Source organism: Centropristis striata, chromosome 5 (genome assembly GCF_030273125.1).
Source record: "Centropristis striata isolate RG_2023a ecotype Rhode Island chromosome 5, C.striata_1.0, whole genome shotgun sequence".
Lineage (NCBI taxonomy): Eukaryota > Metazoa > Chordata > Actinopteri > Perciformes > Serranidae > Centropristis > Centropristis striata.
The window spans coordinates 25598076-25625748 of NC_081521.1; the positions used below are offsets into that span (position 1 = coordinate 25598076).

At 40.0% G+C, this 27673-nt stretch overlaps 2 protein-coding genes across 2 annotated transcripts; one reads left to right on the plus strand and one right to left on the minus strand.

Moving 5' to 3' along the window:
* Positions 1–54: 54 nt before the first annotated feature.
* mbd6 (methyl-CpG binding domain protein 6) lies at positions 55–15909 on the minus strand. The gene is made up of 13 exons (XM_059333605.1): positions 15572–15909; positions 14339–14563; positions 13368–13507; positions 11891–11993; positions 10870–11041; positions 7114–9561; positions 5682–6697; positions 5135–5243; positions 4848–4993; positions 3374–4141; positions 3111–3163; positions 2845–2911; positions 55–1880 (listed from the first exon to the last, which is right to left on the minus strand). Exons 3-13 carry the CDS (start codon positions 13481–13483, stop codon positions 1809–1811), a joined length of 5070 nt encoding a protein of 1689 aa, XP_059189588.1. The 5' UTR covers positions 13484–13507; positions 14339–14563; positions 15572–15909; the 3' UTR covers positions 55–1808.
* A 4925-nt stretch (positions 15910–20834) lies between these two features.
* On the plus strand, positions 20835–27341 carry stac3 (SH3 and cysteine rich domain 3). The gene is made up of 10 exons (XM_059333607.1): positions 20835–20935; positions 22585–22682; positions 22773–22833; positions 22974–23071; positions 23850–23919; positions 24084–24133; positions 25291–25370; positions 25910–25961; positions 26076–26213; positions 27123–27341. The coding sequence occupies exons 1-10, from the start codon at positions 20926–20928 to the stop codon at positions 27228–27230; spliced, it is 765 nt and encodes a 254-aa protein (XP_059189590.1). The 5' UTR covers positions 20835–20925; the 3' UTR covers positions 27231–27341.
* The last annotated feature ends 332 nt before the right edge of the window (positions 27342–27673 follow it).

The following is a 27673-nucleotide window of genomic DNA, read 5'->3' on the forward strand; positions in this document are numbered from 1 at the left end:
ATTTTTTTTGTTTTTGTTTCTCACAACATTTACAGAAGAGAAATCAACACAAGGTACATTTTCTGTAAATAGTTTAATATTAAATAAAAAAGACTCCCATATAAAAAAGAAAGCTACAGTCCACAAATTTAATCGCCTTTTTAAACATAAGTATTGAAAACAAGGGGTAGAATGAGAAAAATACTTAATTACAATTCCCAGAAAAAATTCACAATTCATTGTTTTCTCTCTTGTCTCTTTCTCTAACAATATAAAATCAAAATAAAACACATTAACTGTACATATGTACAAATCTCCAAGTGTAGAAATTGCATAATCTGCTTTCTTTTTCACTTTGCTTAATTCTTTTTTTTTTTCTTTTTAATTTTTTTTAAATAGAGCAAGAGATGCCAGTACTCTTGGGGCAGGGCAGTGTGTGGAGGAGAGCTCTAACAAACAAACAGTGACATGAGGAGACAGAGGGAAGATTTTACTCCAAATCCACAGTAACACACGGACTCAACAGATCCACGTAGAACGTCATCGCTCCCTGTGTTTAGGTTTTACAGCCATTCGTTCAACCAATCAAAGGACATACTGTACTTTGTAAAAACTCAGAATTCCTGTAAATATTCCATTTCAAAATCAAATACCTTTTTCCAGACATTTAAGTCATGGCTGTGTGGTTAAAGTTGGGGCGGGTGTTAAGTCGACAGATATTAAATAGTCTCCTTCACACCACAGCTACATGTAATTCTTCACAGCAAAAATGACAGCATGTGAAAGGTGGGAGAAAATTATGCTTTCTGAATTGTTCCACATTTGTTGTGGACCTTGCAAACTGGATTCCTGACCTGTTGGGGTCTCCTATCGGGTTATGACATAATTCAAAGAGTTGTACAAAAGAACTTCATTTCTTAAATGAATGTTTATCTCAGTTTATAAAGTTATTAGTGATGCATCTCACAGGACATGTGGAATCATGATACAACAGTATTTTCTGTGTGACCAGTGGTTGATGTAAACCGATTCATGAAACCTGATACGGCGAACATTATTTCCTTAGCTTGTCCAATATAAAGTTATTTATATTGTGAAAGAAAAAAAAAACAGAAAACTCCAGTCTGTTCCTTCTTATATTCTCTTCCAGCACCTTCTGAAACCCTTCAAAACATTTCTTTGAAATGCAACCACTGCGTCTCTGCAAAGATACCTTTATCTTACAAACAGACAGGGTCTCGTTTACTAGAATGAAAATAAATTTCACTAACGGTCGGACAGTGAGGGGCTCAGCAATAGCACTGTTGTCCAACACACAGTCAGACACAAAAAGACACGCACATCCACACACTTACAGACACACTTTTAACAGAGAGCATCGTTCAAGTAGTTGGGCTTTATCCTGACTCACAGTTATACACTGATGAGAAGAAAACAGTACTCTTGTTTTTTTGTATTTTCTCATTGATATAATTCTAACGCCAACCATAATTAACAGATCTCTGATCAAAATGTCACGCAACCATTATTTTGTGAACTAGACCTAAGAGAAGACCAAAGTGTAAAAGTATCCACAAAATTCCTCTTCCATTTTTTTTGTCACTTTTTATAAATTAGCTTTTCAGACTAGATCTCTCTCTCCTATGTGTTTTTTTCATAGTGGTTGCCATTACAATGGTTGACATGACAACAGCATAATATTGGTGCAGTTGAATAACAAAAGAAAGGTCTAAACAGTGGTGAAGATGGTGGCGAGATGGAGGGGGAAAGAGAGGCGTCTGGCCGCCTTTGGTTGGTGAACAGCTCTGACTTACAGCTCCCTCCACCAATCACTGCCTCTGTGACCTGGCGCCTCGTCGCCTCCTGCCGCGGACTGACCTCTCGGGCTTCAGCAGTGCTGTCTGCAGAAAGAGAAATTACCGTCACATCAGCCCTATCTCCTCTCAGCCCCCCCCCAGTGGTAGAGTGATTTTTACCACTGCAGTCAGAACTGCACAATCATTCCCAGCATGGAGCAAAAAGCTTTCTCCTCAGCAAACCCCGCACATCTAGCATTTGTTTTCCAACCCTCAGCACGGTGAGAGACAGAATACTGACCCTCAAACTCAGGATGTCTGAATCAGTGTCCTACTTTTGACATTTTTAGCAATTACTCTGCTATTTGAGGTTGAAGGTGCGTTCTTTGTGTGTGTATCCTTAATTCACTGTTCATGCATATATGAATCATATAAAGACAGTGGTAAAGCAGATGATGTGAATCAGGATCACATTCACTAACAGCCATTAGTACTCTAAACGCAGCATGCTGACATGCAATAACAATGCCAATGTGCTGATGGATGGCAAGCACATTTACCATGTTCATCGTCTTTCTTTTAAGTACTAATCATCAAGTTCAGTAAAGCAGAGGCTGATGAAACGTTTTGCAGGTAATTGGCCATAAACCAAAATCCTGAACAAGTTAAGATTTAGACCTGGTGATGGCGCTAGATGAAAGTTAAGGGATGACTAAAATTATTCCAATTCATTCTGAAGGGGAACATGAACATCACTACAAAGTTTCATTAAAATGCATTCACTAGTTGTTATGACATTTCATTCACAACCACAAATGTGAACCTCATGGTGGTGCTAGAGGAAAATCCAGGGGATCAGGGGCTAGCAATTCCAAGCTGTTGGAAACATTTTTGTGAACAACAACTGGAGGAGAAACAGGCCTTTTTCTTAAAGTAAGACAGATGGCTTGTAAACAGTCTGACTCAACACAGTTCAATAATACTAGTGAGAGGTAACAAACAGCCAGCGCTGCTGATAATTAAACCAATAGATCTGTGAGTCACAGGGGTGGGGGGGCATGGGTCTTACCGCAGCCTTGGTTTCCTCTAGTGCTGTAGTATCCATGTCTCTGAAGTCTTCTAACACATTCTGTAGCCTGGCACACACAACAAGAAACACATTATTACTCAATACAGCACGATATAATCAAATAAACCTGACAGGGCAGTCGTTATGAAAAGCATGCCTAATGAGTGTAATTGCATTTAGACTGTAGCCATTTTTACTGGAATTACATTGATCCAGTCCCTGTTTAGAGCATGTCTGAGAAATTAACTGTTAACAAGAAAACGTACGTTTGTTTCCTTTTCCTTCCTCTTCTGGCTCCACCCGCTGCTCCTGCTTGATCCTTGGGTAAAAACAGAAATTGCATTCATGAAATTATTAACAGGCATCAGTGGAGTAAAAAGTATTCCAGTCAAGTTGATCACAATGCTACATTCCTTTTCTTTTGCAGTCTTAAACTCTGGTGTCTCAGCAGGATGATTTTGCTGTCTCACTTCATGATATTACATCTCGTCTTTAAGTTAAAAGGAAACAGGAGACCTTAGGAACTCACCCTTCCCTGTTCGGCATGCAGCAATGTCCCAGCTGTCTCCTCATTGGGCCTCCCACTGCATCCATCCCTGGGACTGAGGTAGCCCACATGGGAAAGATGCCCTTGCCTATCTACCCCTGCCTCCACATAGGGGCACACAGATGCAGCAGGCCCGGTACAGTCTGTCTTAGCTTCCTCCAAGTATATGGATGGCAGAGGAGGCTCTGGGTGGGTATGTCCCTCTTCCATAACCGGTTTCCTTTGTAAGGGTGACGTAGACCCATCCTCGGTGGGTTTGGGCGTCCCCTGGGCTGGGGAATGGGCTGCTGCTTCCAAGCTGAGTCGGGATAAGTCTGGGTTGCGGAGGGAACAGGCCCGACGTGGGCTGAGGGAGACTGGGGCACTTGCCTGGGGTAATGTTGGGACAGGGGTGGATGGGGTTTGGTGTTCCACAGGGAAAGAAACCGGTGGTAAGGCACAGAAGGGTGAAGTGGGGTCAGAGGGCCCCATGTGGGCCCTGCCTTCCTGCTCTTTAGCACTGACTTGAAGGAAGGAGGTATAAATCGTGTCCATGAAAGATGTGTAAGGATCGATAACAGGCCTCCCCTCAGATACACGATGTGAGGGTGGGGTGTGTTCTTGGGTAGGGATTGAAACTGGAGCTGGGGCAGGACTGGGGACCACTTCAGGAACCATCTGACTGGCTGGAATGTCTTCCTGTGGGGCAGGGCTCTGCGTTTCCTGCAATGACATTGGCTTCTCTCCTTCTGAGGGTGGTGCAAGGTTAAGCTAGGGGAAAAAAGGGAAAAAAAGTTGAGGCAATCAGTAACAGCCAACTGTTAGGGAACATTACAATGAGTTTTCTCATTGATGCAAAAGAATCCAAAAGCAAATAATCCACATTTCCTGTCAAATATGTAAATCACGTAACATAGTAGAAGTATATAACAAGTAGAAAATAGGGATGAAGGTTTTTTTGGCAAAATTCCTGATCCGAGTCCTTTAGCATTGAGCATCTGCCGATACAGAGCCCAATCCGATACTTATTTTTACCCCAATATAATGTTTATATGAGCTGTAGCTGTAGATTGTGTTTTTCATGAGCCATTTGATCCAAATACTGAGTTTCTAAGCTTGATAACATATAGACATGATAAAAAATGAAAGTTCAACTAGGAGAATGAGACTCTTATAAACTGACATGCAGCAATCCACTAGAGAGAAGATTTCTCACTCTGCCGTACTCTCAGTCCACTACTGGTTGTACAGCGGGTACAGAGTGGAGGACTACAGACACCAGCTTACAGACAGCACTTTAACCCGACAACAGCCACATCTATATATGCCCGTCCTCAAGTTACTGAGTGCATTAACTTTATTTAGAAAGAGCTGAGGCAGCCTGTCACTGGCGACATTTACTATTTTCATTGCAGGATAAAAATTAGAAGCCATTATGTGAATGTTTTAGCCACTAAGCTACATGTCAGTTACCTACCTGTATGTTGTTAAGCAAGTTGATAGCTCCATCAGGACCGTGTAACAGAGGCATGCCCAAGGCAGAGGTTTGGACTGGGGGTAGGAGGATGGATCCTGCTCCAATCCCTAACATGTTGTGGAGGCCTGGGATGCCAGAAAGATCTCCTACAAAGACATATTTCATAGATGCAATGAGGAAACAGGTTACTGCTACTACTGCTGACACCAGGTCATTTTTTATTTATTCCTAACATTCTAAGTTTAATACTGAAATAGAGGTGTTGCACAGAGTGGGCAGCAACTCACCTAAAACAGCAGAGTTAAGCAAAGTGGGCAGTAACTGTTGGAGGATAGGGTTGTCTTTGCCTTGGAGAGATAGGGGGATGAGGGTGTCAACACTAGCATCAGTTGGTACCTGGAGAGTAGAGTACAGTAGAGGTCAGAAGAGGAGTTTAGTTTGAGTCTCGGGCAAACAAATGACTAAACAGTGACTCAAAAGGGAGGAAAAGGTAGAGATAGGGTCAGAAAATACAGAGAGACAGGACTCAAACTTTAGATTTTTTAAATGCTAAATGTCTCAAAAAAACATGTGCATTCAGACCTTATATACAATAAGAAAGACAGGCTGTAACCCAAACAAACCATGCAGGTTGAGGAAGCCTGCATTTGAAAATAATTTAGAGAAAAAAACATTTTAGATTTAAGTTAAAACGGTTAATGGGTTTTTGAGGAAAATAAGCAACTAATGCAGGGGAAAACAATGGACCAGTTAAGGAAATGAGCTCATAGGTTTTATTTTAGGGAAATTAGGAGGGGGTAAGAGGAAATAGCTATAGGATATAGGGGAGCCTACCTGAGGTTGGGTATGTTGGGTTTGCTGTGCAGGAGCTAATTGGGTGTGGGGATGCGGGTGGAGCTCGGCAGAGCTCAGGGCAGCAGTGAGCAAGGCAGGGCTGAGGGGCAGGAAGGCTGCATGGGGAGGAGGAAGAGTGGCAGGAAGGAGCAGAGACTGCAGGGCTTGGAGGGAGCCCTCAGCTCCTGGAGGGATGGGGAGAAGGCCCTGCGCGACCTCCAAGAGCCCTGCGCCTGATAGGGTTGATGGATCCAGGAGGCCAGAGGTCTTATCCAAGGTGAGGCCCTCTAATGTGGTGGAGATGTGCTGTGGCTGCTGGAGAGGAACTTCCAAGCTGACCTGGCTCAACTGACCCAGGCCAGATAGAGGTAACAAAGGTGCCTGGTGTTGCCCGAGCAACAAGGAGGCCATAAGCAGAGCCTGAAGGCTAGGTTTTTCGTTTAGCCCTAAATCAGCTTCCTGTCCTGGGGTAGGGGCTGAGGTGGGGGGTAGGAGCGGGTTTAGCAGTCCCAAAAGGTTCAGAGGCAGCTCCCCTTGGGCACCACTCAACAAGGGCAACAAAGGAAACAGAGGATTGTTGTTTATCTGCTGCTGCTTCTGTTGTTGATCCTGGTTTTGCTGCGTCTCTTGCTGTATCAGTAACTGCTGTTGCTGCTCTGATTGCTGCTGCTCTGCAAGAGTCTGTGGTGGTTGTGGCGTAGCATTGGCAGGGGGTATCTGTGCATGTTGCCCTCCCAACCACAGCCCGCCGAGTGGCAATGAAGCCAAGACTGCAGGGTCCAGGAGGGATGGTAGACCACCTGTGGATGACAACAGCTGCAGCAGCTGCTCTTGGTTCATGAAGGGGAAGGCCTCTGCCAGAGGTAAGGGGGAGGTTGAGTCAGCAACAGCTGGAGGTGTATGAGGACTGTGATTGTCCCCAAGGCGAGAGGAGATGGCAGGCCCGGGGCTTGTGTCTGCCGGGGGTTTGGTCACTATGGAGGCCTTAGGGTCCACACATCGAGGCTCCTCTGGCCCTGTCAGAGAGACATGAATCATTTACATTTGTTCACACTGACTTATCAAATCAGTAAACACATTTTTACACAAGGGGTTTTGACCTGGAGTATGCAATGTTTAAAAAAACAGTGTTACATTTACTAGATAGAAATAACAACAATCAATCGATTAATGTGCACTTGCATCAATTCAGAGCAACAACAGAGCAAAATAATTTGTACTGCTTGCCCAGAACCAAGAGATGCGATCGTCAAAACGAGAGTTCATGATCAGACATTGTTCATATTAATCTTGACTTGAATGAGCAAAATACTATCTTAAGGTCTATATGGGTACATTTCCAGTAAACTGCAAATCTCCACAAACCATATTACTTCGATATGTTAAGGTTATATCTTCATAACACAGTTCACAGACTGAAAATCATCCTCACCTGCTGTAGGGTTTCCGTGGGAAGACATCACAACATCAGTGGTACGGTCGGAGGAGCTGCCCTCCCCCTGGGGTACGGTGGAAGATGCTGCGAGAAGAGCCAGGACATGGTTGCTAAGATCAAGAGGCTTTGGGGAGCTGGATATCGCCATAGAAACACTGCCTTGAGAGTGAATCAGGTCCACTGATGCAGATGTGCTGTTACTACGAATCTCTGCTTCCATAGAGCGATGTGGTGAGGCTTCCCGCACTGGTGCCTGGGAAACAGCGTCTATTGTGGGAATGTGATTCTCAGTTAGCTGCTGCTTGTCTGAGGGAGTCGAGAACGTATGCCGAGATGGGCTGCTGCTGTTGTGTAAAGCTAAATTTGAGTTGGGCAGCATTGTACAGGGAGAATGTCTCTGTCGAGGGCTTGACTTAGATGACTGAGAATGTGACGGAGACTGCACTGATCTGACTTGAGAGGAAGTCGGAGGAGGAGAAAGCGGCTGTAGCACCGAGGGTAGAGGATTAGTGTTACTTGTTCGGCACGGTGACCGAGTCTGTGAGTGCCTGATGTTAGAATGAGGAGCGGGAGAGGAGGGTGACCGTCTGGGGCTCTGTTTATTAGTTTGTCCACCTCCTTCAATGGACACAGATCCTGTCTGAGCTGAAGCGGGGTTCGATGCTGAGGCCTGTGCGTTCTGCACACTGAGCAGGTGCAACAGAGCAGACAGAGGCTGGGTTGGAGGGTCCAAACCAAGAGGTGAAGATGTCGGGCCTGTAGTGAAATCCAGAGCCTCCATTTGTCTAGGAGGCCTGGAAAGGTGTGCCATCTGTCTGGGAGCAGGAAGCCTTGTCGTCTGCCCGGGGAGGAGATGATGATGGTTTTCTAACATGACAGCATTCTGGTTCTGAACAGCTGAGGTAGAGGAGGAGTGCGAGGAGGAGGGGAAGGAGGAGGAAGAGGTGGATAGGTTGATAACTGTAGCAGAAACGGAATCTCCAGGTGGGGTCTTCCGTGGCCCATTAGGCAGGTGCTGGGTGTCTCTCAGCATGCTGAGCACTGTGGGAGATCGCCGCTGCCTCTTCCTGTGCGACGCATTGCGCTCTGCTGTGGAAGGCAGGTGGGGCAAGGAGGAAGCCAGGGACTGGGCCAGAGAGTGGGATGGAGGGAAAAGGACGGAGGAGGCTGCTGCAAGGGAGGGATGGGGAGGCCTAGTAGAAACATTGGAGGAGGGAGGGTGGCTGTTATGTAAAGTGCTGTTTGTTACCTTTGATGACTGTTGCTGCTGTGTCTCTTTCAAGACCTCCAGAGAAGAGGACAAGCTCACTGGATTGCTGGCCACCTTTGAGCTCTGTCCCTGGGTTATCTGGTTAGCCAGCTGAGCCTTGGCAGCCGCAGAGAGCAGGCTACTCGCAGGGAAAGAAGCCGGGTGAGGCAGCTTGCCCTGATGGCTGTGGTGGTGGTGGTGGTTCAGAAATGGCCCCAGAGGTAAACTAGAAGTCCCTGCAGAGTTCAAACCAAAGCCCGGTGGTCCTGTGCTAGGAATCGGACTCATGGTACTCTTTGAGGGCTTCGAGGAGAGAGCATTAGGGTTGCTACCGCTTTGGTTGGTCAGTAAGGAGGGGTTAGAAGGGATTAGGAGGTGGTGGTTATTAGTGCTGCTGTTGCCTGAGTTCTTAAACTGCTCCAAGATGTCTTCCAGCTTGTACTTGGGGAAGTGGGGGCTGGGGTTTGGGGAGCCACCAGGGAGAGGAGAGTGTGGAGAGGAGGAGGTGGATTTCCTTCTCTGAGGCAAGTTACTTCCCATCAGTCCTCCTCCTGCTGTTATTGAACCTCCTCCATGATCTGAGAGAGGGGAAGGAGAGGCTGAAGGGTGGCGGGACCGCTGGTGAGGAGACACACAGTTCATGTTATGGACAGAGGGAGAGAGGGAGGAAGACGGGGAGAGGGGGGAGCCTCCCACAATGACACCATGAGGATGATGGCCGTGAGTCTGTGCTCCTCTTCCTCCTCCTCCTCCTCCGCCTATAGTCATAGGGGAAGAGGGAGGAGGTGAAGAGAGAGGCCCTAGCCGAGGGGAACCCGGAGTCTCTGGGGTTTTGGGTGTTCTTTGACCTTGAGGTGTAGGGGTGCGGGGTGACCTCTGGGCAGTATTGTATGCTGGGAATGAGGAGGTGGAGGAGGAGCTGGAGGAGACAGGAGCAGGAGGAGGATGGTGAAGCCTTCTCAAAGCATCCAGCGGATGGTGAGAGTTTGTGCCTGTGTGAAGCACAGGGGAGGAACCGTTGTAGGGGTAAATAAACTGGTGTGAGGATTTGGGGCTGGCGCAGGGGTTTATATGGAGGTTGCTGTGGGATCGGGCTGGAACTGGATGGAGTTTGTGATGGTAAATTCCATGGTCCTGTTCTTCCCGCTCCACAAGTACTCGCTTTGAGTCGCGGCTGTCCATCCCACTGCTCATCTCTAAAAGTGGATACAGACACACACAAAAACATTTTAATTGTTGTTACTTTAATATGACAGCACTGAAATGGGTGTTAGTAAGGTCAATTTAATACGTACAATCTATAAACTAACTAGTTTGATTTTTAGGCTTTTTCAGCACCATACAGCTATGGGAAAACACCAAAGGCAGAGCCTACCATATACAATAAGGCCAAAAATATATGCCTTTTGCAAAGAATGGCTTGCCCAATTTCCATGGCTCAGATATGATAATAACACCAACATTATACATTGCCTTAATTGCCCTTACAGCCAGCATGAATTTGGATTACAATAATATACATAATGCATAAAGTATAAAAATAAGTAAAGTGATATATATAAACTGAACCACACAGACAACACATCTGAGCAAACAAGTCACTGACAACCACACCTCATATTTGCTGAATGTTTTTTGTTTCCAATGTGCAAGGACATTACTGTTTCTAAATATTGGTGCCTTCAATTCTGTGTGGCTGACAGCACTCGTTTTTCAATCACACACCCACCTGCTCCCGCAGGATTTCCGACCATTACCAACTGCTCTGACAGAGACCCCATCCCACTACCGCCCACTCCTGTGGTGATTCTGATCACACGCCATCAAAAAATGGTTTCTATTGAAAATCTGTCTTGCTTTTCCCACAGGGAAATAAGACACATTTAGCTCTTTCGGTTCCTACTGCCTTAAGCACAATCCATGAAAGTGTATCTAAACGTGGATATGGATCATGTCACTGTAAAAACTTATGCCGATTTCAATATTAACAGACACAAACCAGATGGTAAACATCAGAATACGGAGAGAGAAAGTGAAAGGAAACGGCAGACAAGAGAACCAGTGAGAAACTAAACAAAAAACATCTAATACTGGACTCTCGGGGCATATTGTTTACTGGAGAACAATGTATTTTGAGGTGCAGATAAGCCCCAATAATAACAGCCTCTTTACTTTCATAAATTAAACTTAATCTATAATTCATCCCCCAGTGATGATGATACTGACAAAGCACTCCCACGCACATTAGGGTTAATACGTGTCCGGTCTCACAGGACCTGCAAGATCATGGTCATCATGCAGCGCTGCACAGCACACTCCACCAAATATCAAAAGATTAGGTGGAGAAGGACATATCTTGTTACAGCTGAATACACATAATGAATGATGATGCTAATCAGCATCTGTTTAGTGAAGCTATTTCAATAGATTTGTTTGTTGAATTTTCACATTGTTAGACAGTGCACATGTACAGGAGTAGCATGTCTCAGTGCTTCAAAATTTACCTGGATGATGAAGGTTAGCATAGGGCAGCTGTGAGGCCTGCATACTCCGACACAGAGCCGCCATCGCTACCACTTTCCTGCGGTGGTTACACAGTTTGGTCATGTCCTGCTCTGCTTTGCCTAGTGGGTGGCTGTGCTGCTCCACCTTCACTCCCACAGTGAAGTTGAAAACCTGCAGGATAACGTATAAAGGAGGATTAGCATTCAGAACTATTTGGATAACATTTAATCAAATATAGGACCTTTAAGGGCACCAGTAGGGGTTTTATACTCTATCAATTGCAACTATGTGCACTCACATTTCTATAAAGAAAAGGTTCACCATGAATATACAATTGGAAAAACTTTTTAAAAAGCGAGCCAAAGATATTTAATTGATTTTATTGTCACCTGCCTGCTTCTCCTTCATTACAAAAGCCTTCCAGTGCTGCCAATAAATACTGATGAGGTCTGCCTTCCCAGTAAATATAATAGGATCATACAGTGCTCAAAGCGCTAAAAAATAAATTTAAAAAGGTAAACAGTAATGTCTACTTCCAGAAACCATGACCGTTACTCAAGATGATCAGCAGACCTTAATTGGAGCACAATTGTATTGTGGTGCTTTGAGCTCCACAAGCTGATTATCATGCAGTTTCAAAATATTTGAGAAGCAGAGAGAGAGAGCAGACACAATAAACATCAATGTATAACATTAGAAGCTAAATTAAGTAACATTTTCTATAGCAATATCAAAACACATTGCTGTAAAGCATGTATTGATATCCTCAATGTCCATACAACTCACTAGTAAAACTAACCCACCACACTTGTCAAGTGAGTCTGAAGAGCTTTAAAGGTTATTAGCATGCTGTTAAAATATGTGTATATTCAAGTGTCACAGAGTTACTAGATCTGAAAATTCCTCCCACAAACTATCTTGCGAGTCTGAAATAAAGTTTGAATGTATTTGTCTGTATTGTCAACCCTCACACACACACACACAACGCAAATAAATGTAAAAGTTATAAACCGGGTTTACTTTATGGATGATGAGTGGACACTCAAGACCACATTTGCAGGTGCCATCAGTCAACAGATAGGTCTTGACCTCGTCCAGAGAGGAGAGGGCAGTGCCACTGGGACTAAAGACAGAAGACAGACACACTGTTAAAGACAACCCAAAGCAAACTGAAAAAAAATATGAACAAAGATATGTTAAAACCATAGCAGAGTTGAAAAGTTGAACATACCCCAAAACCTCGGATTAAAAAAACAAGCACAAGCACATACAGCCATATACAGGGCTGCATATACAAACTTAAAGACGTTGTGTTTTACGTGGCTGCTTCAGGCAGCCTGAATGCTGTATTAGAGGTAATTTAAATGTGAACACAATTTAGAAATAGGAAATGTAATAAAAAATTAACCAAAAAAATTTTTGTATGTTGCATTTCTAACATAAAGAGGATCCTAGTAAGAACAGATAATTTAATGCACCCCGAAAACCTTCAGTATACATAAAATATGAAGAACAAAAATGAAATAGAACATCTGAAGTCAAGTAAAAAGAACAGATTCTGCATCCCACGGGATATTTGTGGCGCTGAAAACATTAGCCTCGTTATAAAGATGCATCATATATTTTAGGAGTTGATTTAATTGTGATCACAGCCTCCTGTTGTCACATAATGTTATGCTTGACATTACTAAGCTTGAAAGTGGCTTTAAAAAAGGATCTTTCTTCTGATAGCCAGGGGTCTTAGGAAATTTTAGATTTCCATATCAACCATTTCAATTTTGAGCAACATCCAACACACTGTTCAATGGAAAATATGTACTCAAATGAAATAAAAAAAATCTCTTCTGATCTGAATCAGCCAAGACACATCAGGCAAACACTAATCTTTATTGGAAAAAGAACATTTCTACATTATTATGGACATTTCAAACAAACAACCCACAAAAGCATATTGTTTTGTGGGTAAAATCCCTTCAAATACAGTCATGGAAAATATTATCAGACAGCTGTTTTCTTAAATTTCTTGTTCATTTTAATTCCTGGTACAATTAGAGGTGCATTTGTTTGGAGAAATATAATGATAACAAATATAGCTCATAAGAGTTTAATTTAAGAGCTGATATCTAGCCAATGGATATGATAATAACCAAAATCATGATCAAGAAAATCGTGGAAAATGGCTAGATATTAGCTCTTAAATTAAACTATTATGAGCTATTTTTGTTGTTATTACATATGTCCAAACTAATGTACCTTTAGTTGTAACAGGCATTAAAATGAACAAGATATTAAAGGAAACACGGGTGGTCTAATAATTTTTCCATGACTGTATGTTGGCAAAACCAGCATTCTAAATTATCCTAAATAAATGATACACAAACATACACATTCTTGCATGTCTGCATCCATGTGCTTTCCCATTGAAACCGTTCTCTAAATATTAATAAACATCAGCAATAAATCTGCAAATGCTTTCTGTTCAACTGACCCAACCCACCTGACATAGAGCACCTGCCCGATCTCCACTCTCCTCTGCCAGCCGATGGGGACGTGTATTGCAGTGGTGTGGACCCCATCCTTGTCCCCACTTACAGTCTCACTGCCTCCCATCATTTTGTAGCTGTGGCCTGCCAGCACCTTGGAAAAGCAGCAAAATGTAGATAAATATTTTCTTTAACCTAATAAAATAATGTTTTGCTTGTAATTTTTTACACACACAAAAATGTGTTTATTTGTTAGTTTTTTTGTAAATTAAGTACTAAAGACAAATTCAAAACTAACTTAAATTTATGTCACATTTCAATATAATTTTAGGATGACACTGTACCAGAGCTGTAAAACATACCATTCAGTTTTATTCTTATGGCCCAAAATATTCAAAGGGTAACAGGCAAGCTGAAGTTGATGCATACCTGCAACTATAGTTACTTGCATTTTTCAGTGTAGTTTGTTGTGCCTCACTGTGAGTCACTAAGTTCACACATGCATGCATAAAAAGATCAATGAATGTCTCTGTAGTGAAATGAGCAGGTTATCAGTGTTTGAACCTGCTTGCCAAATGTGTAGCTCACATACATCTAATTACACAATGTCAAACATCAAATATGACCACGGGTAACCATGGCACCACGATGAGACCAGCCTAGCTGTAACAAAATCATGAATAGTCCTGTACAATAAGGAGTGCTAATTAATAATATTGCACAATTTCAATGTCAGTTACTGAGACTTTATTTTCCTGCTGTCCTCTATGCCCTTAAAAAAAGTTCTGGCAAAGTGCCAGACATGTACTTTCCTCATGTCTGTGCTCCAGACTATTCAAGCATCTACAGAATGTTGTTTAACATTTTAACGGCAAAATATGGTTCAAACATATTACCACTGGGTGTGGCCACAGTAGAAGAGAAGAGTAATAAAAATAGTAAAATAAGTAATAAAAATAGAATAACTGAAGCACATTTAGCATACCTTGTCATCTTTGAGAAGCCACGATCTGTTTTGGCTAGGGTATCCACTGTCCAATGTACATGCTGGTGGGTTAGAAGCACACAGACTGCCAGTAAAACCTGACTTGATGCTCAAACACCTGGACTTTCCTCAGCTATGAGGCAGATCCTCAATTTAGAGAATGGCTCCAACAGATTTATTTGTTCAGTTCACATCAGAGTAGGGTCTTGTATGAAGATGTAGAGCCTGCAAAGGAAGGTGGAGATGGATTATGTAATCTGGCAGGAATCGCCAGGGTAAATAAATCATGTTATAAACAATTTCCTGCATTGCCATGATCCAAGCATACTTCAAAACAAAAAGATTACATCAGATGCATTGCTCTCTCGAAAAGAATACAACTTCAGAGTAAGCTGCGGCTACTTTGAAGTGGGAGGGTGTGTTTGGATAGGCCCATGGTTTACTGGATGTTTAGCTACACTATAAGCAGCTGCCTCTCCAACAAACAACAAACAGGCTAACAAGCTAGTAACATGACAAGGGGTTGAAATAAAATCCCACTGGAAATAGTAGTTGAGATTAAATCGACATCTCCGGCGTGTGCAGCGAAGGAACAATATATCACTAAGTGATACACGGCAGGCTAACAGCTAGGCTAACAGCTAGGCTAGCAGCTACTTTGTACTATGTTGTCGTGACAGCTGTCAAGCGCACAAAACACTCCGATGCAAAACTCTTACGTGTTAGCAGCGCTTACCAGAACTGAGCCAGACACAATACTGCCACGCAAAACAACTTAACGGATTTGACCAGCAGGTTGCAGTTACTCAGTGCCAGCCGTTAGCTGTGGTTAATGTTAGCAGGACCTCTGAACCTCTCTCTGATCAGGCTCTCTCTGATCTGTGGTGGCCAACTTTTGGACTCTTCGCTTTTCTGGCTCGCGGGAGAATCAAGAGTTAGCTGGTTAGCTAACGGACTAGCCAGATAATGTTTTGAAAACGGCCGTTACTTTAATAAATAAACGTTAAATAAACAATTCCACCCTTCAAATCACACATTAGCGCGGTCAATCAGCTCTCTGCGTTTATGCAACGTCTGCCAGTCTGATTTAAAAACAAAGGGCAATAACGCTTCATTTTACTGCGCCTGGGATCTCGGGGCTAACATAGCTAGCAGCTATGCTAACACAGCTAACTGGCTGAAATGTACTTGATTGTGGAGAGTCCCAACAAGACTGGAGGATGTCCCGCTTACACTTATCCAGCCGTCGCTTTGGTCTCTGCTCTGCTAAACCGTGTGGCGTTCAAATGTATTCCGACAACCATAAAGATCCATGTAATCCCAAATTCACAGTTTCCCACTGTTTTTTTTCTTACAGATTCCGAGCAAAAAAAATAATGGAGTTTTCTGTCGGGCATGCGCATTGAGCGCGCAGGGAGTATTGTACCCGACATGCAACGGGACCTTTGTAGTGTTCCAGACAGACATCAGTGCGGAGCTCCTTGATAGAGGACATGATAATGACAGAATAATAACAGGCCTGGGATACATGTCTGCAGCTCACAATAATGGGCTCATCAGCACATGTCTACACTGAATTTAAGCTCAGATAACTTATCGTTTAGTAAAATACAGAAATGCAAGACATTCCTTATGCATTACATAACATAGCCTGCAGTTTATTCATGCATATCGTCGCACTGTTAAAATAATCGCCTAAGTCATTTTTTGTCAAAAATTTTTTTTTGCCTAAATCATCTCCTCATTCACCTATGTAAAGTATTTTGATAGTTGATGAATAGTTCAAGTCATTTTTAATGCAAATATGGCAGATTAAGATCTCCTGCTTTCTCTGTGTTGAGACTAGGCTTTATTGGCCAAGTGAGTGCAACATACAAAGAATTTGACTCTGGTTTTACAATGCTCTCAGGGATACTTAATTAGAAAAAAGACAAACAACTAAACACAGAAAAAACTAAGAAAAGTGTACAAATAAACAGTTAACAAAAATGTACATATATAAAAGCAACTAAATAAACAATTATGTACAAGTAGTGGATAGACATCACCTTAGACTTTGAGAAGCTGGCATGGACATTTTAAACTATTTTCTCACTTTTTATAGGCCAAGAAATTAATTGATTAATCTTCTAACTGTATTTAACACTTTGAGCATCACAAGTCAAGTGTCATATCGTTTTATTGTATTTGAGTAAAGGCAAACATCTCTATGCCTGATATCAACACTCAGAAACTCACAAACAATCTACTGTAGATTGATAAATGAGAAAAATATATGTTTTTTATTTTTATTCTGATGCCCATATCATTACTCTTGTAGTAGGTTTGTCAACATTATGAGTTAAAAGTAACCTTTGTTAATTCAGTTTATACTGGCCTTACGTGGTGCACTTCCTGAATATATTTGTGTTGTAGTAAATTACCAAATATAATGACTAACTAAGACTTGCACACTGCACAGAAAGTGGGTAAAGGGGTGGTAAGAAGAGGCACAACTCATGTTTACCCTGAGAGGATACTTCACCTTTAAAATAACCATCTGTATATCAATTATTCTATGCCTCCAACAGGAAATTGTAAGTGTGAGACAGTAGTGGGGAAAGTGTTACAATAAATAATAAGATTTTAACAAAAATGCATGTGTACTGAGCATATGTCTAGATAAATGAGACCTGGTTTATGCTGTACAAGTTGTGAGAGTTTGTAAACAGATGTTGTGATATTGATTTGCTGTTGTTAATGCAGCCCCCATTTACTTCAATTCATCAAGTATTTTCCCTGATTTTGGTGACCTGATGATCTTACCTCTAGCACCACCACCTGGACAAACCTTCATCATTTTTAGATGAATCAAATCACATTTGCAGCACACCTCCGTGCTCCTAACAGGGAGAAACTAAAAGTTTTGAGACCTCACCTCCTAAATCCTTCAAAGACCACCAACATAACTTAATTCTCACATCCACCCACAGCAACACTTGTTGTGAAAATTGATATGAATTATCAGATAAAATGTTTAATAATAAGTTGACACACATGTTTGTGCATTGTTCTTAGTCTCCCAGGGATAAAAGGACAGGGACAGAGAGCAACATGAAGACAGAGGGAGAGAAGGTATCTGATTTCCCCTCGTCATCGGAGCTTACTCTGAGGTCCCCAGCTGTTGCAAACGGTCAGCTTGACACATTAGTGCTGAGCCTGGCACGCACACAAACACACATACAAACACATACACACAAAATCATAGATAGGTACACAGATACAGACACATGCATCACACCAGAGCTTGAAATCACCTTGGAAATCACCTAAAGACGATATAGAGGGGATAAAAAGGGCCCAGACTGTGCAAGAGTTGACACATAATCCTGAGGGCCTGAAGTGAGGAGGCAGGTTGGTCGGCTGGTTTGTTAGACTCACATCTACTGGTTGTACAGTGCTCCAGACAGCGTCAGCAGGTGAAGGACTCATTCACAGAGAGATTTACCCACACACTGGATATTGCCATTTTTCTTCTCTGAACTGCGTGAATTTTGACAGCAGGTATGTTCCAGTTTGAACTTTGACTTATTCTGTTGCAAAACGTGTTTGCATGACAAAGGCATGTAAGTCAGTTTCTTCAATTTAATTTTTAGTAAAGCGGCTACATAAAGCTTATATATACTAAATGAATAACTTCCATATTAAGAATAGTTTTGCCAGTTTACAAACACTGATTTTTATTGCTGTCACACTTTCGAGAATTTTGCTTCGCTTTTCCTGACCGGCAGAGGCTCCCAAATTTAGCTGTGATGAGATTGAATTTCACAACCCAAGAATAGTTTGGGTCAAGTGCACTCGCAGGCTACTATGTGTGTCTGCGTGTGCACAGCTACATGTAACTTTTTTGTTAATACAGACACAAGAATACAGACTGTGTATCAGTTTGTGTTGTTGTGTGTGCTGTGTTTCAAACAGCATATGTAATGCTGCTGTGGATTTTAAAAAATCATTATTCTATTTTAGAAGATAAAATATGTTTCTTTTCACAGTTTCTGTGTGACTTAGTCTCAGATCTGTTGATCTTCTGTGTAGGCAGTCAGTCTAGCCCTAAATAAATGATACAGTGTATGAAAGCAATGCAAATATTGTAATTCTTGTTTGTAATCCTTTGATATCTCTAATATTTCTTGTTCAGAAATTGTATTCTTTTCTTCCATTTGCATATTTTAAAAATATTTCTGGTGGTTTGTACATTAGAGGAAAGCATATAGAGCTGTCTTTAATTTCATGTTATTGTAGATTTTTTTTTCTCTTATTTTATTATATGCACACACAAAAAAAACTGAAGATGATAAAACAAGAAGACAAACAACATACATACAAACAACATACATTTCAACTGAGTGCCATTTGAAAAACCAACATTCATGCATGACAAATATAAAGCTAAATAAAATGTTATGTCAGTTTTGTGTCTTTATGAACATTTAGAAATATGCACATATGACTGATTTTTACAAACCATGCCAGATAACAGTTGATATACTTTTTATGCACCATATTTTAGGTATTTAAAGAGAAACAAGACAACATTTTTCTTTCATAGTGCTCGTTTTACATTTCTTCTATGAAAATCATTCAAACTCTGCTGCTTTAATAACACATAATCCAAAAAAAGTAATTTGCCATTTATCACAGATATCACTAAAATGCATTAAAAACGAATAAATACATACATTCTTATCTTTGTAGGTGGGGCAGCGGTGATATTATCCACCAGTCACTATGGACCAGTGAGTATATTTCCTCAAATCATTTCTATCACTTCTGCAGAACGGATCATTTGCTTGCCCTACTTTGCCTGCCTGCAGCTCTTCACCATCTCCACAAGCCTCCATTCAAATTCTAGTGAGCTAAATGTTACAACAGTCCAGACTGAAAAGTGCAAAAGCCTCCAAACTAATGCAGTTTTTTTCCCTGTCACCATAGTCAAACACAATGATAAAGCAGCTCCGTGTTCATGTGGGAAAATGTGTCATAAGAGCCTTCCAGAATAAATAATCATCACTCAACTATTTTAAGGTGGAATGGCAATTTGATATCAGCACAAAGCATGTCGGCTACATCAGGTCACTGCATGGCGATGTCCCGTGGAAACTTTTTAACTCCAACTTTAGAAAGTTTTATGTCCAAAAGTTTCATATGTTTAAAATGAATAGTATACACTGAGAGCCGGAAAGTAATGATACATAGCTGCATGATTTGATTGGACTCTGTGTGCTTTGTGTTTTTTTTCTTTTGTCTCAGGGAGGATGACAAAAACTCTGTGGATATCCATGACAACCCTCCAGCTCCTGACAACGTAGTGAGAGAGGAGGGAGACACTGTGAGTGACAGTGCCGCATAAACCCCCCACTGTGGGCAGTGCCATTCCCGGGCTGGTTTAAAATAGCCACCAGCTGGGTCAGGAACGCAGTGCAGCGTCAATTGGAAAAAAAATACGAGCCTTGACTTCAGTGTTTCTGTGGTATAAAGTACCTCTGAGGGGTTAGAAAACACTGGAGAGTAGAAGATGAACAACAGAATGCAAATCTGGTCAAACATCACATGACATAAATGACTGTACACTGAAAAAAATGGAGTGACATATACTTAAAAAAAAAGATAGGCAATCTTTTTTTTCAGTGTATGTGCACATACTAACTGCAGTTAAGGTTAAATTCAATAGAAGTGCATTGGAAAAGGTGTACAATTAAATAGCAGTACTCACTTAGTATGACTTTGGCTGTGTAGTTTTAATGCCAAAACAAAATGTGGACAGAAATTACAGACTCTGGACTGATCAATTGTTTTGGTGGGTGCATTCATTTTTAACAAACAATTTTAATAGAAAAAAAACTCAACATAATGCAAAATATGCATCATGATTTTCGACATTTGTGAACATGAGCTACTTTCTCTAACAGCAGAAACCAGAGAAGTAAGTCTTAAAGTTGATATTTCAGGTGTAAAGTCTGAAGCAGCTTCATAGAAAATGAATGAAAGACTGATTTTGTGAACCCACAGAATGTTTCTTTCCTTTTTTAAAAACCCAAATTAGCTTTATTCTGAGCTTATTCTTAGTTAAAATGTACTAAGTTACTCAGAATATTCCTCTGGGTGTTCAAGTGTGATCTATAACGTTTTCCCCTGTCTCTAGAGCAGTTCCAGACTTTATACTTGATGACATCAAAATTCAAGTTCTAAGACTAAGTTTCTGGATTTGAGTTGTTCATGTTAACATATATTTTGCACTGCCTTAGACCACAGGAACAACATGTATGAACGTTGAAAATGGCTGTAGTTGCCTTTCTAATTAAATGATTTTCCCCCATGCAGGCACTGCTTCCCTAAAAGCATCAAAAACATTTCCCTTGTATTGTGTTCCTTAAATGGCTGAGATGTGCCCTTTGTGTGCCCAGGTCTATTTCATATATGAGGAGGAGGTGGAGGTGGAGGAGAAGGAGCCAGAACCTCCTCCTCCTGTCGTCCGGGTCAACGACAAACCTCACAAGTTCAAGGACCACTACTGCAAAAAACCCAAGTTCTGTGATGTCTGTGCTCGCATGATAGTCTGTAAGTATTAGAAAGAAGAAAACTAGCACAAAAACATCAATGTTACACTGACTTTCTTACAGTGGTGGAATTTAACTAAGTACATTTACTCAAGTACTACTTAAGTACAATTTTGAGATACTTGTACTTTACTTGAGTATTTCCATTTAATGTGACTTTATACTTCTACTCCACTACATTTAAGGTAAATATTTTACTTTTTACTCCACTACATTTAGCTGAAAACTCTAGTTACTTTTGACTTGGAAATCATGATCAATTTAAAGTGATTTGGTTTAAAAAAAAAAAAATTAAACCTCATAACAGTTAGGCCTATATTAAGTAGTTAAAATGAGCCCTATCTTGAGGAAATTAAATGCTGCTATTATAAATGCATCAATAATAATAATAATAACTAGGACTGTTGCAAGCAGTACTGAACGGGCCCTCGCAGTACACGCGTGTCGGGGCATGCTGCCGTCAGGGTGTGTGCGTTACAGGGGCCAGTCTATACCACCCCTATGAATTTCATTGCCTTAAGTGTTATAGTGTGGCCACAGTACCAAATATGAAATTAGACTGCCACCACAATGCAACCTAGGGGCCGATCAAGAAAAAAACCTTAAAGGGTTATCCTCAGGAGGGCATTGACAATAATTGTACCAAGTTTTGTATAATAATGCACACACTATCCCTTTAATCCTCATACAGTTTCTGAAGGAGGACTCTTAACTGATATGTATAAGTTAGAAGAGGCAGGTAGCAATGGTGGAAAGTAACTATGTACACTCAAGTACTGGACTTAAAGTAAAATTTTGAGGTACTTTTATGTACATTTTATGTAACTTTATACTTCTACTCCACTACATTTTGAGACATATATTGTACTTTTTATTCCTCTACATTTAGCTGACAGCTTTAGTTACTTTTCAGGTCAAGATTTAAAATGAAAAACATGATCAATTTAAAATGATTACCCATTTTTATAAATTAAACCACTTAAAAGTTTATTAGGTAGTTAAAAATGAGCGAAGTGGAGTCATTTCACAGTGTGGTATTAGTACTTTTACTGAAGTAAAGGATCTGAACACTTCTTCCACCACTGTCTTTTTGACTTCTTTACTTTTTATTATTTGTTATATAAATATTTTATATTATTATTTCATTTTTTTATTTTTATTTTTTTATTATAATTTTTTTTAAAATTAATATTATTTATCTTTTTCTTCTGCGCATGCGCGGCCTTTTCGGCTTCTGCGCATGCGCGGCCTGGCTGCGCTTCTGCGCACGCGCGGCTTTTTTCGCTTCTGCGCATGCGTGGAAAAGCCGCGCATGCACAGAAGCGCAGCGGGGCGTTTATAATTAAAAAAATATATAAAAATATATATAAAACAATCTGAGTGGGTTCATTCTGCATCACAGGTACTTTTACTTTTGATACTTTAAGTACATTTTGATGCTGATACTTTTGTACTTTTACTTAAGTAATTTTTAATACAGGACTTTTACTTGTAGTGGAGTAATTTCACAGCGAGGTATTAGTGCTTTAACTTAAGTAAGGGATCTAAATACTTTTTTCCACCACTGTTTTCTTAGGTATGTGGTGTTTTCCACATGTCATGGTTCATCTCAGTTTGTGACTGATGCTGTTCCTTTTGTTCATCTTTCAGTGAACAACAAGTTTGCTTTGAGGTGTAAAAACTGCAAGACCAACATCCACCATTCATGTCAGTCATACGTCGAGTTCCAGAGGTGCTTCGGCAAAATTGTGAGTTGTAGTTAAATGTCTAGAGACATATATTTATCACTAAAGTGGTTGTGAATAATGAACTTGATGGGATCTATTTGTTTCCTGTAGCCACCGGGCTTCAGACGGGCCTACAGCTCCCCGCTCTATAGCAGTGACCAACCAGATCCAAGTGAGTCCCCTGAATGACAAGACGTCTCATCTATGTCTATGTTTTATCCATCGTTTATTGTCTGTGAGAGAGTACAGTGTTTAATCTTATTAGCAGTACTACAATTTAATCATCTGGCTCACTGCTGTGTCCGTAACCAGACAACCCGAACCGGAACGACCCCGTCTTCGACACGCTGCGGGTCGGTGTCATCATGGCAAATAAGGAGCGCAAAAAGAATGAAAATGACAAGAAAAATGTGAGTAAAAGAAACGTGTAATCAAACCTAAAATCCTCAGATAAACGTCTTTAAGTAATCTATTAAATCTAGAGGAAAGCATGAATTTTGACATTAAAAAGCAAATATAATGTTTTGTAGGGATATGAAATATGACATTTGTTATAATTGTTGGGTGTTTTGTTGCACATACAGTCATGGAAAAAATATTAGACCATTGAGTTTTTTCAATTTCTTGTTCATTTTAATGCCTGGTACAACTAAAGGTACATTTGCTTGCACAAATATAACAATAACAACAAAAATAGCTCATAAGAGTTTAATTTAAGAGCTTATATCTAGCCATTTTCCATGGTTTTCTTGATCATGATTTTGGTGATTATCAAGAAAACCATGGAAAATGGCTAACAAAAGTGGTCTCATAAGTTTTTCCATGACTGTACATCAAATCCAGATAATAGCCTAACAAATATTGAATGTGTAAGGAAAGGGTCAAAAAAAAAAAAACCTTCTACAACAGACCTCCCCTAAACTGAAGGAGAGGAAAAAACAACAAACGAATAATAAAAAAATAACTAAGCTAACATAATTTAGAAAAATACAAATGCCCCAAATTAGCAAGAAATCTCACCAATCAATAGCCAACAATCCAATAAAAACAAAGACAACAAAGAAAAACAACACAGGAAAGAAAAGAAATAACGTATGTACATGTTCAGAAATAATTAGACATTTTGAATTAAATATGACACTAATTTCCTTGTTTTCTAATTCTGATTATCACCATTTTCCACCCTAGATGATGATGATGATGGAGGAAGAAGAGGAGGAGAACCAACAGCCCAAAGAAAATGAGGAGGGAGGAGAAGGTACAAAGAAACCATAATGATGTTTTCTATATCCAACATGGAATTAATACAAATTAAAAATAATTCAAGAAATAAACATTAAACAGTCACAAAGTCCAGAAGAATGTGATATACCTGAAATAATGAAGATAATAAACTGACTGTGATGCCTGGTGTTCATACAGGGAAGCCTGATGAGAAGAAGGAGAAAGGAGGAGACAAAGCAGATGACAAGGTGAGAAAAAAATGTCAACAAAACAGTTTGTTTTTACTGTCAAGCAGCTACCAAAAGTACAGCCGTGTTCCACCAATTGTGATGCTGAATTTGTACAAGGGTTTGTTATAAATCAGTTGTCATAGTGACAGAATGTAACTAAGGTGCATCTCAATAAATTAGAATATCATATAAAAGTTTATTTTTGTCAGTAATTAAATTCATTCATCAAATTAAATAAATTAAATTAAATTACATTTAATGAAGAACTAAAATTTAGTGTCTCAAAACATTTTAATATTACAAAAGACCAATTTTAAAAAGTATGTTTAATATGGAAATGTTGGCCTCTGAAAAGTATGTCCATCTATATGCACTCAATACTTGGTTGGGGCTATTTGACTTGAACTACTGGAAATGGACTTCTCCATGATATTCTAATTTATTGAGATGCACCTGTACTGTATTTAAGTACAATTTTGAGATACTCCTCCACTACATTTAGCTGACAGCTTTAGTAACTTTTCAGGTCAAGTTTTAACATAAAAAACATGATGAATATAAAGTCATTAGATTAAACCTCATGACAGTATGTTAAGTAGGTCAAATTGGTGTTAAAACGCTGCTTACATAAATGCATCAATAATAATAATAATAATAACAATAATAATAACAATATTACAGCATTTCAATGTTGGTACTTTTGTACTTTTACTTAATGATTAAATATGTTTATTTCTCAACAGCAATAATGTTTGTGGGCCATTTTGACCCCAAAATGTTTAATCATCCAAAAGTGTCAGAAACCCAATCCCAATAAACATTGTTTATATTTCATTTCATTTATTTTTATTAACAACTCCATTACTATCCATTTCAATCAGTATTTAGTGCAATATTGTTCTTTACCTCTGAGAGATCTTGGTTCAATGAGGATAATTCACTCGTTTTTCATAAAAAATGCATGTTAAAACTTTGTTCGTGTACAATGGAAAGACTTACATATAAAATACAATGGTTTTACATGACACTGATTTTTTATTTTTATGAAAAAATACTTTTACTTGTAGTGGAGTCATTTCACAGTGTGGTATTAGTACTTTTACTTAAGTAAGGAATCTGAATACTTCTTCCACCATCAGTCTACTGCAGTAGTATCTGTGCTGTTTTGTCAACAGGCTAAGACGTTCTCCCAGACCCACTATTACCTGGCTCTGTATCGTTTCAAGGCCATAGAGAAAGACGACCTCGACTTTCAGTATGTTTGAAACACACGCAAATAATTCCCAACATGCTGTCATTACATACAGAATAATTTATTTATTCAATAAGCCCTACCTTAATTTTCACTACACTACATGTTTTACTGTTACTGAAATGTAGATGTGAAACAAGAAGACAGTTATTGCTGTGTATTTAGTTTTAAAATCATTATCCTCTTTTTAGAAGATAAAATATTATTTTCTTCCTTTAAGGTATTTTAACAATATTTAGCCTATGTTTGTTTAATTTCTTTTTTAGATGGGTTCCTTTTACAAGCTGTGTTTTCATCCCACCTTTGCAGTTTCTAACATTATCTATATGTATTTTATTTTACTATATTCACTAATAAATAACAAAAAATGATGAAACAAGCAGCCAAAATGTATTTAATAAAATTTTAAGGTTTAAGAGAAATAAGACAGAAAGGTTGGTCTTTAATAAAGTGCCTGCTTTACACGTTTCCTATATTGAAATGTAGATGTTAATCAACGAGGCAGTGATAAAAGATATTTAATGTATATGTGTGTGTGTTAGCCCTGGTGATCGAATCACAGTGCTGGATGACTCCAATGAAGAGTGGTGGAGGGTGAGTTCTTCTTGATTCTTAAAGCTTTTATTTGTCCCTGCCTCAGTTTGCATTAACCCGTTTCACTCATGTCCCTTTTTGTTCTCTTTTTCTGTCTTGCTCTATTTTTTTTAGGGAAAAATGGGTGAAAAGTCGGGCTACTTTCCCACCAACTACCTCATAAAAGTGCGAGCATCAGAAAGAGTTTTCAAGGTGACGCGCTCCTTTGTCGGGAACAGAGAGATGGGACAGATCACACTGAAGAAAGATCAGGTAACTGCACTCATGTGTGCAAGTGTGTGTAAATTCGACGACATCTATGTACACACACCGAACAACGTTTTTCATGTGTTGGTGCTTTTTTTTAATCAAATGGTGCACGGTGCATCAATCAGTCTGTAGAGGCCTGTGTGAGAATTTGTTACTGATGCTGAGTAGAGGTGTGAATCCCCAGAGGCCCCACGATACGATATTATCCTGATACTTGAGTCACGATACGATATTATCCCGATACTTGAGTCACGATACGATATTATCCCGATACTTGAGTCACGATACGATATTATCCCGATACTTGAGTCACGATACGATATTATATCAATTTTGAGCATTTTGCGATATGGTGAGTATTGCAATACAATATATTGCGATTTAACTGTTTAACTGCATTTTTTGTCTACAAAAATGAAATTCAATCAAGAATAGTTTTGTCAAATAAGAGAAAATTTTCAGTTCTATGGGAGGCAGCCATGTATGTAAAGAGGAGACTTCTGGGAACCCAGAGAGCCTATTTCATTGAGATAGCATGACGTCAGAGGTCACATGACCACTTTGAAAATCACCATGAAATATCTAAAAAAGCCTAAATTTGCAGCAAAATTTTGACAACTACCTGACACGATACTGACATAGATGTGCCTACTGTAGCGTCCTTAGATCTTCTAGTTTCATATGATACCCATATATCCAGTATATACCTAAAAGTGAGCCCGCTACGGCCTCCAGAACAGTGAAAACAGCAAAAATATTGACAGCTGTCAGAACACTTAATATCGATAATTGGCTGCCATGAATTGATATAATATTGCCACGCTAAATATCGCGATTCTATGCTGCATTGATTTTTTCCACCACCTCTAAGCCTGAGATGTTCACTTGTGCTGTTGTCACGCTGTGTTTCAGATCGTGGTGAAGAAAGGAGACGAGAAAGGCGGCTACTTAAAGGTCAGCACTGGACGCAAGCTGGGCTACTTCCCTGCTGATCTGCTGGAGGAGATCACTGTGACATAAAAAAAACACAACATGCAACGAATGACCTTCGACACAGTGAACATCAGCACGAATCGGAGACGTCGCCGTTCAGGAGAATCTTCTGATCTTTTCATTTGTTACCTACAAAAACATCTGCGTTTTCTTACTGTGTCTGTCACTGCAGAAATGTGTTAGTTAGATGCAGTTGTGTGGAAGAATTATACTATCTTTATTCAAGAGCGTGGATTTTCAGCTTGAGAGCATGATTTTATTCCTTTTCAGTGACACAGCTCCTGCTGCTTTTTTTCATAATGTGTGCTTGAACTCAAAAATCACATGCTTGTGCTCACATTTCTTCTTCTTAGACACAAACATTTCGCTCGCATTCAAATATCTGTGCTCGCTCAGATCTATAGTCTGCAGGCTCAAATCTAAAGTCAGCACGAGACAAGAAGAAGAAATGTGAGCACAAGCATGTGATT